At 38.3% G+C, this 13693-nt stretch overlaps 1 protein-coding gene across 4 annotated transcripts in view; it reads right to left on the reverse strand.

Annotated features, from left to right (window-relative positions):
* pcsk5b (proprotein convertase subtilisin/kexin type 5b) overlaps positions 1–13693 on the reverse strand; it is a 371873-nt gene that overhangs the window by 144218 nt on the left and 213962 nt on the right. For all 4 annotated transcript variants that reach the window (XM_043712351.2, XM_043712341.2, XM_043712369.2 and 1 more), the window contains exons 15-16: positions 3887–3986; positions 1353–1546 (exon numbers count right to left, since the gene is read on the reverse strand). In XM_043712351.2, the coding sequence (XP_043568286.1) occupies positions 1353–1546; positions 3887–3986 (294 nt within the window). The remainder of the gene's footprint in view (positions 1–1352; positions 1547–3886; positions 3987–13693) is intronic.

The raw sequence follows: 13693 nt of genomic DNA on the forward strand, positions 1-13693 counted from the left end.
GCAATCTTGCTTTCCACTGAACAAACTTGGTAAGCCTTCACTGCATTCCCTGATGATTATAATATCATTTCTGAAATAAGGAGACTGCACACAGTATTCCAGTTGTGGTCTAACCCAAGCTCCAATATAGGTGAAGCAAGACTTCATTTCTCCTGTTTGTAAATCCTCTTCAATTACAGGCTTATATTCCATCAGTCTTCCTAATAGTTTGCTGCACCTCCACGTTAACCTTCAGTGTCTTAACAAGGACACCAAATTCCTTAGATTCTTTTGCTGATCTCTTCTAATATTGCAAGGTAAATTTAGTAAATGTAATTTGTCATGCACTTGGACTTTTTATTCCAAACTTTGGCTCACTTGCTATTCCTGTTTAGTGACCTCAGTACAGCAACACCAATAATCCCTCATGGTTTTTATGCTCCTTGTTCTAGATGATGGTGGATACACAACTGTGTTCTCTTGGCCTTTAAAAATTAATGCTGTGAGCTTTCTCTCAATCTTCTAAGTTGGCACACCTCTTATTTCAGTGGGAAAAACATACAACAGAGACCACACAAAATGGTAGTTCCCTGCAACCTATAGCAATGTAGCTTACCAGGGATGTTCCAAACACAAAATTAAACTAATTATGCACCATCTTCAAAACAACATTTGATTTTGAGACTCACATCAAAGGTTTATATTTCTAATGGAAATTCAAGCTCTCTCACCAGACTTACTAGTTCTGCCCAGAAAATTTGTTTACAAATTGATTATTTGCTGATTTGATCTGGTTACTATATTAATACTTTAAATTCCTTATTGAAATAATTATACACATCCTCTCTCCAAAAGAGCTGAGAGATGGATCAGCATATTTTTTTTAAGCAATCTTAAAATAAATGAGTAATCATTTGAATTTTAGTTACCAGAGTTTTGTTTACCAGTTTCTCAATCAAGTGTTTCCATTTAAAATTAAATTTCTAAATTAAAAGTTATTTCCTAAAATGTATCACTTATGAAATCAGATATTCATAACAGCAGTCAGGGAAGCCAATGAAGAACTCTCACCAAAAATATTTTGATTAACAATAAAAAGATAAGAGAATCAAAAGGCTACAGGAGAGTCTAGAAGTAGATGTATTGTTAGGCAATTAAACATGAGACTTAATAGCTCAAAAGGAGACAGCATTGATAGTTCAAGACTCGAGATTCTACACTGAAACAACAAAAGAAGCAATATCAGTTTGTTCAAGCAGTCATAGTTGGAATCAACATAGAGGTATTGATCAATTCCAACAATCTGTAGAAATCACCATTCAATCATCTTATATAATTATTGCTTTAATCTAATTTGTATTTAAAAAACATACCTTTATCGAGGTAGAAACTATCTGAGCAATTAGGTATACAGACATTAGTCTCTTCATTCAAGTGGTAGCCACTTTTACAGGATGTGCATTGGTCACTCCGGCTTCCTACACATACATCACAAATTGACCAGCATTTTTTACAACGTTTCTTCTCATCACCAAAGAATCCGCTTGGGCATTCAGGAACACAGGTTCTGCATTCATGGCAAATAACCAATGTTAGACTTGGAATTCTTCACCCTTTCCTCAAGAGAGGCATATCATACAAATTTCTTAAAAATGTTATTTAGTATTCAAACCTCAAAAATGACTTATCCCAGACCAATCACTAATGCATCTGCTACTTCATTAGCAGTGTTAATTGTCCAAAGTCCCTGGATTCAGGAGAAGTTTAAACAGACCATAATGTAACATATAAACTCTTGGTATTCAAGGCAGAAGGGGGCAGAAACCAAGTAACTACTGGCAAGTTAGCTTGATATCTGTCACGGAAAAGGTGTTAGAATTAATCGAAAAAATCATTGCTGCACACACTGGAAGGCTGGGGTTCAAATCACATCTGCTCCAGAGGTGTGCAATAACATCGCTGAATAGGTTAATTAAAAAATAAGTTAAGTTTTTAAAAATTGAAGGAGTAACATGCAGTGTGGACAAAGTGGAGCCTGTTGACATTCTCTTTTTTCAACTTCCATTAGCCATTTGATAAAGTGCTACATCAAAGATTATTGTGGAACTAAAAGCTCATAATATAAGGGGTAATATATCAGCATAGATAGACAATTGGCTGGCTGATCTGCATAAATGGGTCTTTGATTGGCAAAATGTGATGACTTTTTACAATTTACATCAACAGCTTCAACGGATGAGAGTTAAGGTATGGGAGGTAATCTTTGTCATCTTCAGGTTGAGTAGGAATGTACATTGTGAAGGTGACATAAGGAAGATGCAGACAGATTTAAAAAGGTTGTAAGTGTGCAAAATTTGGAAGATGGACTATAATGTGAGAAAAAGTGATGTTGTTCCCTTTGGCAGAAAAAATATTATTTAAATTGAGAACTGCAGAATTCTGAGGCACAGAGAGATCTCGGTGTTCTGATGCATGAGTCACAATATGCAGGTATAAAATGTCATCAAGATAGTTAATGGAAATACTGTATTTTATTACGAGAGGAATTGTAAAAATAATGATTCAATTATACAGGGCATTGTTGAGACCACATCTTGATTACTGAGGGCAGTTTTCTCACTTCCTTGCCAAAATAACCAGGTTGAGAAGACAATTAAATGCTTTGCTGATGCTCTTTAACTGAGCCTCAGCTTAAACTTTTGAGTTTCCCCTCTAAATTCGGGAAAGGGGGAGTGATGATGCAGCAATACTGTCAAGGGGAAGGTTTCGGATAATGGGATTTTGAGACAGCAGCAACTATAGTAATAGAAAAGTTGATCTGCTCACTCAGCCTTTCATTCTTACCTGGGATACTGTGGGATCTGAGGAGCTGCTGTCCAACTCCCATCAATGTACAGGCCTGTGAGCATCTATGATTTGTTCAAACTGGCCTTGGGAGTCAAGGTAAACAGGGTCAAGAGTGAGACCGTCTTCTTTGAGAATGAGGTTGACCAATTCTTCAAGTCCTTCAGAATCAGATCAGATTATCTGAAGATGCTGGTACTATGGTTTAGAGAGGGCCAGAGCATGCACTAAAAGCTGGGAAAGTGATTCACCACACGGATGCAGAAACCAAGTGTGCGGCAACAATATTCCTTCTCGATTACCCTGGTCATCAGGCATACTGCAGGTCTAGCTTATTCCCCAAGCCTATGTCACAGCAGTCACCTTCTACTTTATCTGAGGGATACCATGTAGAAAACCCTGGTTAGAGGAGTGATAATTATCCCAAACCTCATTCTCATGGCCACCTCTGTGTGGGGCTGACTCATACTGGGGAGTGTGCCCTCAGTGTGCAAACACCAAGTGTCACTATGTACTGAGGTTCTACCTGTCCTCTGTTTTGTGGAGGATGGGTCTGGCCTCATTGCTTCAAAGAATTAAGACTGTAACAAGTCACCCATCTTTCATGGAAAGGTTTCAACTGAAAAATATCTTTGACCATATCCATCAGGCATTGGTCAGCACATAACATCTTTGATACCTTGCAGGAAAAGGAGACAGTTGATACTGTCAGATTGTTCTCTGAGCACTTTGAAATTTCTGGCAATGAAGTAGTCTGCCAAATAACTTGAACAATCAAGCACTAAGATGCAGCTCTGTTGGTGGGGAGAAGGCCTCTCCGGTCTGATTGTGCATGCACAACTAAACTCCCAGTGCTTCCATACGCTATTGAATGTCTTGCTAAACAGCTACATGAGATTTCTCTACTCAATTTCCAACCATCCAGGTGAAAGTGAGAATATATTGGGATAAAGTTATCTTCCTAAGTTGACACTTTTAGTAATTAATTTCCTCTCATACATCCACACTTCTTTTCCATTTGGATAAGAAAATTCTATCCCTCGTTTCTACTGAGTTGACCTACCTTGTATTGTTTTTAAACTTGAGGAAGTAATGCAAACAATCAATGCATTGTTGGGGCCCAGGTCCATCACAACCATTATTACATTCAGTATGACAAGGTCCTAAACAAAAGAATTTTAATGTAATTTAATTCATTTCTCATTTTTCAAAATCAAGAAAAACATTTTATATAGAAAATGTATCTGTAAAATTCTGAATGAATATTGCTGAAAAACGTGTTTTGAACACCATTCAAATTTGCTACTCAGAATGGAAAATACTGATGATAAAAATAAAGTTTAAATTTCTTTCACTGTATGAAGTCCCTACGATGCCTTTTGATATAAAGTGTGTAGGGATTGCACCCTCTTCACAAACCCACAGAAACAGGAACTGAAATTCACTTAAAGCAGTGTGCACATTTTGTGTACAGTAATAACTTAGCTAAACAATGTAATCCAATGAGCATCTGACAGTCTTATCCATAGCAAGGAAAGTTATCGTTACGGAACAGAAATCTCAGGTGAGAACTACTTGGTGAAATAGGATTTTAATCCTTGTTTTATTGAACAACTTCTGATTTTAATTACCATGATATGTAACCATTAAAATGCCCATAATATGATGGCATCAAGATGTTTTCTTTGACAGATTCTTGTAAAATATGCAAGACCTGGAATTATAAAATCATTGAAGCCCATGGTAAAGGGGGATATTCAACCTGCCATGTCTGTGTCAACTAAAAGAGGAGTTTGGCAGGTGGAGTATAATGTAGTGAAATTTAGAGACCTACAGCACAGATTGATTTGGGAGTCCTTGTCCATGAATCATAAAATCCATGGGAAATAGAAAGGCAACTGGAATGCTGGCCTTTATTTTAGAGTCATAGAGATGTACAGCATGGGAACAGGTCCTTCGGTCCAACCTGGAAAAAAATTGAATTCAAATTCCACCATCTGTCATGGGAGGATTTGAACCCAGGTCCCCAGAGCAGTATCAACGTTGCTGGCTTAACAGTCCAGCGATAATACCACTAGACCATCACTTCCCTGTTGAAAGGGATTAGAGTAATAAAGGAGGGAGGCTTTGCTAAAACTATAAAAGGTACTAGTCAGAACATAACAGGAGTACAGTGAACAGTTGTGGGCCCCTGATCTAAGGAAAGATAAAAGGCATTGTAGACACAGAAGGTTCATTAGGCTGATACCAGATATGGAGGGACTGTCTTACAAAGAGAGGTTGATGAAATTGGGTCTGTACTAATATGGAAGAATGGAGGGTGACCTTATCGAAACATTCAGGACATGACAGGGTAGATGTGGAAAGGTTATTTACCCTTGTGGGTGTTTCTAGGACTAGAGAACATAATCTCAGAAGGGGTCACACATTTAACACCAAGATGAGGAGGAATTTCTTCTCCCAAAGGGATGTGAATCTGTGGAGTTCTTTACCACAGAGGGCTATTGATCCTGGGTCATTAAGTATATTCAAGAAGAGACAGATTTAGAATCAGTCAGGGAATCAAGGGTTATGGGGGAAAAGGCAGGAAAGGTGGAGTTGAGGATTATTAGATCAGCCACATTCTTACTGAACAGGTCAGACTTGATGGACTGAATGGCCTACTTTTGCTTCTATCTCTTCTGCTCTTCTGCTTCTAACTCGTCAAGACCCATTTTCAAGTTCTTGCCTTGCTTTGTATGTTATGATACCTCAACAGCTTTTACTTTTTTTAATGCAATAAATGTCGTCTCTAATATCCTTTTAGGCAGAGTGTTCCAGATCCCTATCACTCTCTCTCAACTCACCTCTAACAATACCATTAATTACCTGAAATCTATACCCCTTAATCATTAACATTTCTGCTGAAGTAAACAAGTCCATCCAATACACACTGTCTGGATCCCTTATAAGTTTATACAGAACCATTAAATCTCATCTCAGCCTTCTTACTTCCAATGAAAATAACACAGCCAATCCAATCTTTCGTCATAGCTATAGCTTTACAGTCTTGGCAAAATTCTCACAAACCTCTCCTCTATCCTTTCTACTACAATCCTTCCTTAAATGTGGTGTGAAGAACTAGCTGGTAAAGAGCTGGACTATGCAGTTCTAGCATAACTTCTTTGCTCTTAGAATCTGTCTTGGCTCATAAAGGAACTTATTTCATATATTTTACTAATTACCTGAACCTCATTTAATTCCTCAAAAAAAAAAATCAGTGTTAGTAAGCTCAACTCTCTTAAATCCATGGTGAATTCCTTTTTTATTTAAATCTATTCCTTTCCAAAGAAAGGTTAATCTGTTCTTCAGAAATTTGTCTGACAAGTTTTTTTTTCCCCATTATTGCAGTGGAACTGACTAACTTGTAATTATTCAATCCAAGCCTTTTATAGTTAAAAAGACAATTTCCAATATAACCATTCATCTTACATCACACCTATAACTAGAGACAATTGTAAAATGGTCAGCTATTTTCTCCCTTGCACTTTTTTTTTGTTTAGAACAGATACACTTCATCCACATCTGGTGATTTAACATGAGATAGACTCTTAACATTTCCTCTCAAATTGATCTCACCAAATATTTTGCACTATTGTTTTCAAAGATCATGTCTGCGGTGTTTTTCATTTTGCAAACGATAAGTCTCCATTATCAATGTCCTATTATTTTTGTACTTCATAAATTTGCCCACATACTTGCTCTTGTATCACCCTCTGGCTTGTTCGAAGTTAATATTACTCCTCAGAGTTAGTGCGCTTTTCCCTGACCTTCAGTTAAACCAGCATGGAGCCATTTCACAATCTTTCTGGCATGTAATCCCTCTTCACAACTATTTCTTCCATGGGAAATAGTATTAGGGAAATTGATGGAATTGAAGACAGGTAAAACTTCAGGATGTTAATCTGTTAACCCAGAGTACTAAAGAAAGTGGCCCTAGAAATAGTGGATACTTTGGCTGTCATTTTTCAGGATTCTAAACAATCTGGAACTGTTCCTGAAGATTGGAGGGTAGCCAACGTAACTCCTGTATTTAAGGGGAGTGATCAGGGAGAGAAAACCAGAATTTATAAATCAGTCTGTTGGGTAGCGGTTAAAATGCTAGAGGCCAATGTGAGAGAATTCATAGCTGAGCACACTGAAAACAGTGGCAGGATCAGGCATTCAGCACAGATTTACGAAAGGGAGATCTTGCTTGACAGGTCTACTGAAATTCTTTGAGAGTGAGTGTGACTAGTCGAGTTAATTAGTTATTTTGACTTTGGAAGACTTTCAAAAAAATCTCACATAGACATTAGTTTGTAAAATTAAAACATGTAAGATGTGGATTGTGTATTGAGATGGACAGAAAACTATTTGGCTGACAGGGAAAAAAGATGAGGAAAAAGGAGCAATGACTACAATGAATGGCAGAGCAGGCTCAAAGGGCTGAATTGCCTACTCCTTATCCTATAAACCTATTTTCTAAAAATTGTCTCAGATTTAAAATTAACAATTGAATTAGTATTCACCACTGTTTGAGGAAAAGTTCCAAACTTCCATATGTGATTAGCACAGTGGTTAGCACTGCTGCCTCAGTGCCAGAGATCAGGTTCAATTCCTGCCTTGGGTAACTGTGTGTGGAGTTTGCACATTCTCCCCGCATTTGCGTGGGTTTCCTCCGGGTGCTCTGATTTCCTCCCACAGTCCAAAGATGTGCAGGTTAGGTGAATTGGCCATGCTAAATTGCCCGTAGTGTTAGGTGAAGGGGTAAATGTAGGGGAATGGGTCTGGGTGGGTTTCTCTTTGGAGGATTGGTGTGGACTTGTTGGGCCGAAGGGCCTGTTTCTACACTGTAAGTAAGTAATCTAATATGTGTGTGGAGAAGTGCTTTATAACATCCCTCCTGAATGGCATGGCCCTAATTCTTAGACTATGCCCTGGGATTCTAGAAACTTCAATTAGTGGAAATAGTCTATCTTTATCTATCCTGCTTTTCCCTGTTAACTACTTGAAAACCTTGATTAGATCATCCCTTAACTTTCTAAATCCTAGAGAATGAAGACTTAATTTGTCTAATCTCTCCTCATACCTTATCCTCTTAAGTCTACAAATTATCATGTAAACCTGCATTGAACTCTTTCCAGGGCCAAAACATCCTTCCCAAGGTGTGGTGCCTGGATCTGCTCACAGTACTCTAAGTGAGGTCAAACTAGGGTTTGGATTAACTGTAGCACGTCTACAAATGTATACTCCAGCCATTTAGATAGGAAGGTCAGTATTCCATTAGAGCTGAAAATGTGTTGCTGGAAAAGCGCAGCAGGTCAGGCAGCATCAGGGAACAGGAGAATCGACGTTTCAGGCATAAGCCCTTCTTCAGTATTCCATTAGCCTTCTTGACTATTTTCTGTACCTGTTACGTGGCATTTTGAAGAGTAATGCACCTGAACCTCCAAATCTCTTTGGACATCCACTGGATTTAACTTTGTGCCTTTTAACAAATATACCCTAATCTTTTTCAGTATGAATGAATAATTGCTAATATTCATTTGCCTCAGCTTTGTTCATTCACCTAGTCTATCAATATCGTGTTGTAATTTTATACTGTCATCAAGATTGTCTACAATGCTGCCCAATTTTGTCTCATCAGCAAATTTGCATATTTGACTTTTTAAAGCCATTACCCAAGTTGTTAATGAATATTGTGAATAATTGTAGCTCCAACACAGATTCCAGTGGGACAGCATTAGTCACCACCTGCCAATTTGATACTTATTTGATACCCATTTTCCAACTGTTTGTTTCCTGCCACTCAACCAATTTCCTATTGATGTCAATAATTTGCCCTCAATTCCATTGGCACCCACCTTAGCTAACAGCCTCATTGTGGGACTTAATCAAAAGATTTCCAGAAGTTCATGTAAACTATATTCATTGATTTACCTCTGTCCACTGTCTTGATTACCTCTTCAAAAAAAAAACAAAACCCTCCATGATTCCATGCTTATTCTTCCTGATCACCTCAAAATTCCAGGTAATCAGTTACCCTACTCTTCATTATAATTTCCCACTGTAGATATCAAGCTAACTGGTCTGTAATTCCCTGGTTTCCCCTCAGTCACCCTTCTTAAACAGCAGAGTGACATGAGCATATTTCCAATCTAAAAAGGTACACCTCCCAAATCCAGGGAGTGCTAAATGATCATCATTAGGACATTGGCAATGTGCTTTCTTACCTCCTTTAACAAGCAATGGATGGAAATCATCAGATCTTGGGGATTTGTCACTTCAGTTCAATTCATTTCTCTATTATTGATTATATACTTGAGCTAATTTTATTTTGACCTTCTTAATTTCTTTGGGGCTTCTAATAAGCTATCCTCCTTTTCTGCTGTGAATACTGAAGCAAAATATTTACTCAGCATGTCTGTCAATGACCATGGAGAAATGACAATGTGCCCACTCTCAGCCTTTAGTGGGCCAATAGTACTCTTAAACAGCTGCTTTCCCTTTATATAACTAAAATCTCTACTTATTGTCCTTTATATCCTTTTCAAATTACTTTTCATAATCCTTTTTAGTCGCTCTCATAAGTTGCTTTGTGGCCCTTTGTTAGTCTTTGTATTTGTCCCATTCTGTGAGATCTGTACTGTTCTTTGAGTTTTTAAATCAGTGCTTTCTAATAATCTTGAGTGTCCCTTACCTCCTTAGATGTCCATGACTGCTTTTTCTATGAGGTGGAGTTTTTCTCTCTCATGGGCACAAACCTGCTTCTGAAAAGCATTAAATGTTTCTTTGGACAGCCTCTACTGTCCCCGGTTGTACCTATTAGCAAAATTACCCAGTTTACAGTGGACAGTCTCTGCGTTATCCTATTAAAGTCTGTCTTACTTAATTTCAAAATTCCAGTATCTGATCTTTGCTTTTCTCTTTCAAATGCTATATGAAACCTGATCAGGTTATGATAATTATTTGACAAATGTTCATGACAAATGCTCATGACAAATGCTAGTTTACTAATTAAAACAAGCTCATTGTTCATTACTAGATCCAATATGGTTTGTCCTCTTGTCGCATCCATGATATTTTGCCACAGACCACTATCCCAGACACACACACACTATAAATTTCAGGCCTTTTTGGCAGATGCTTATCTGTCTCTATGTTAACATTAAAATCTCCCATTAGTACTATTCGGTCATTGCCAGATAATGCTTACTTTCACCATTTATACAATCTAGCACTTCTGAGTTGCTACCAAGTGGTGTATAAATGACACCTATTACAGTTTTATTTCCTTTACTATTTCTCAGTTCCACCCATAAGGTGCCCACTGGGTGCTTTCCCCTCATTACATCCACACGCACCATAGACATTATTCTGTTTCTAATCAGTAATGCTACTCCATCCCCATGCTATTTTCCCTATCCCTCCTGTAAACATTATAACCGGTATGTTTAGTTCTCAATCCTGACCATCCTGCAGCCATAACTACTAAATCATAGTTCCCCATTTGAATCCATGCCTGCAGCTCATTTAATTTGTTCCTTACACTTCCTGCATTTTAACAAAAGAACTCTAATTTTGATTGTACATTCTATCCCATCTTTCAGCATCTTTGTATTGTTTCCCCTCCTGTCTTACTCAATACACTGTTCACAGACCTGCTGTGTTTATTAAGCCAGTCCATTTTCTTCTCATGTCCTTACCTGCTGCTGTGGTTCTCAATCCCTGCCATACGAGTTTAAACCCTCTACAATGGCACTAGTAAACCTCCCTGAAAGGCCATGAGTACCCTTTCAAATTAGGTGCAGTCCCTCTTTTATGCAGGTCCCACCTGCCTTGGAAGAGATCCCAATGATCCAGATACGTGAATCCCTCCCACTTACACCAACTCTTTAGCCACATATTCAACTATTCTATTTTCCTATTTCTGGGTCCAGTAGCACATGACACATGGAGTAATCCCAAGATTACAACTATAAAGGTCTTGCATTTCAACTTCCTACCTAAATCCCCTTTGCAGCACGCTATATTTGTTCGTTCCAATACAGACCATGCCCTCTGGCTGCTCACCCTGCCCTTTCAGATATCCTGTACCTGCTCACAGTCATCCTTAATCTTGGGACCAGGGAGACAACACACACTCCTGGAATCTCGCTTCAGGCCACAGAAAAACCTGTCTGTACCACTGACTACAGAGTTCCTGATCATCACTGCTTACCTGCACTTTGACCCTCCCTGTTGTACCATACAACCAGTTGTGGTGCCACTGTTCTGGCTACCGCTGTCACCATCTCCTGACAGGTGATTCTTCCCAAACAGTATCCCAATTGGCACATTTGTTGCAAAAGGGAACAGCCCCACGGCTCTCTTGCACCGATTTACTCCACTCCCTTCCAGATCAGCACTCTTGATTGTCATCCACCTGCCTCTTAAGATAGAAATCTAGCAAACCTCCCTTTTATAACTTTTTTCTTCCTTTTTGAGACATTTTAGCACATTTTTGACACAAGAGTTGCTCTTCGACAAATTCATAAAAGTTAAGAGTCATATTGTTGAGTGTCTGCAGTTACATATAGGCCAGTCCAAATTATATAACAAAATACAAGTATTGTCCTCAACCCTATTGATTGCAACTGGTTTAAACTTCACACTTCATTCAAACCAGGTACCAATGTCTCAGAAATCTAAAGATCTGGCCTGACCTCTCTCTTCGATCATATATTCATTGGCAATCACTGCTCACTTCTGTAATTACCTGCACTCAACATGGGGAGATCTGGAGATTACTATCTTTGAGATCTTCATCATCAATTCCTTTGTTAACCTCTTAAAAATCTGCCAATAAAGCCTCAGTCTCCTTCTGTGTCATTGGTACAGGGATAAACCATCATCTCTGGCTGTTAACTTTCCCCACTTAAATGTTGTCCAGGGATTTTCTGGAACTCTGAAGCTTGAGCTTCTTCAGCTGGTAATTGTTGCACATGTGGCTGCCCAGGATATAGCATATCCTGAAGTTCCCTTGTGGCATGGGAAGTGCATTCATGATACTAAACAGTTGTGCCATGTCTCAATTCCTTACACTCCAAAGTCAAGTCAGATCTGGACAGATAGCAGTAATTGCCAATAACAATAAATCAATCAATTACAGAACCACAGAGTAACAGAACAGAAAGAGAATATACGATCTGTTGAGTCCAAATGAAAGGGTTATTCAACTCAGGTCACTCCCCAACCTTTTCTCATCACCCTGAAATTTTATTCCATTTAGTTGGTTATTCAATTCCCTCTTGAAAGCTACATCTAAACTGTCTCTACCACACTCTTGGGCAATGCATTCCAAATTCACTACAGAAAGTATTTTTCCCCATAATTGCTCAGTATTTTAATCTGATGGCCTTTAGCTCTTAATCCTACTGCCAATGCAATTTTTTTTCTCATCACTGTCTACACTAATCATAGCATTGAACACCTACTAAATCTTCTCATAAATGCCTAAGGTGATTAATTCCAGTCTCTCCAATTCACTCACTAAACTGAAGTTTTTTATCCCTTGGTCAAAATCTTTTCTACACCGTCTTTAAATCTCTCATTCATGGTAATATGGTACCCAGGATTGCACACACCATTCTAGTTGAGGACGAAACATGTCATACTTGACCACATTAAATTAAATTTGCCACGTGTCCACTCATAATGCTAAATTTTGTGAGGTCTTTGCTAAGCTCCTTACAATAGTTCCAAGTTTTGTCATCTCCAAATTCTGAAACTGAAATCTGCTTACCCAAGTCTAAATTATTACTATATCAATAAAAGAGTGATCCTAGTCTCCACCCCATCCCCTTATGTTACCTACTACCATGTCAAAATTAAAACAACCATTAACAAATCCTCTTTACCTCCAGTCACCACACACATAATACACATGCTACCATAATCCATTCTCTTTTGTGGCCTTTGCTTGCAAGCCCACTTATTTGTCCTATGTCAAATGCTTCTGAAAGTCCATGGAAACCACATCAACTGCAATATCCACATCAACCCTCTCAGTTACTGCTTGAGAAAACAAGTTGATTCAACACAAGTTGCCTTTTAAGACCTCCACACTGGCTTTCTTTAATTAATCTACACTAATCCAAGTGACTTGATTTTGACTTATATTTTCACTTCTAAAATGTCTCTTGCCATTGAGATTGAATTGACTAGCTTGTAGTGCTGCATTTATCCTTATAAAAGGATTTGACATTTGCAATTCTCCAGTCCTCTTGAGAACACGCATATCACACCACACCCGTATCTAAGGAGTATGGAGAAAATATGATTCATCAAATGGTCAAAGACTACAAAATTACAGTTTTAACATGCACTGGAGAAGAGATAACTATACTCTAAATGATACAGTCTGGCTACATATAAATAATCCTTTAACAGTGCAGTGAAACCTAACAAAAACATTGCACAGCCCTACTAATATAATAGGATTAAGGAGTTTAGCAAACTCAAAATCATTATTTACTGGCCTCCAATAGTGTACTGCTTTCATCCTAGTCATTTGGAAAGGATTTTACTGCACAGTTCAAAAGGCAAAATCCAAGTATAAATTCTACAGCAAAAGCTGGCAAAACTCAACATGTCTACCAGCATCTGTGGGAAGAAAGCAGAGTCAACATTTTGAGTCTGATGAAGAGTCAGCAGACTCAAAACATTGACTCTGCTTTCTCCCCACAGATGCTGTCAGACCTGCAGAGCTTTGCCAGCAATTTCTGATCTGGTTTCAGATCTTCAGCATCTGCAGTTCTTTGTTTTATTACAAATTCCATAAGCTTCTTTCATTAAAAAAAAAAGTCCT

Source organism: Chiloscyllium plagiosum, unplaced genomic scaffold (assembly GCF_037043375.1).
Source record: "Chiloscyllium plagiosum isolate Xiang-an unplaced genomic scaffold, Cpla_swu_hap1 HiC_scaffold_2, whole genome shotgun sequence".
Taxonomy (NCBI): domain Eukaryota; kingdom Metazoa; phylum Chordata; class Chondrichthyes; order Orectolobiformes; family Hemiscylliidae; genus Chiloscyllium; species Chiloscyllium plagiosum.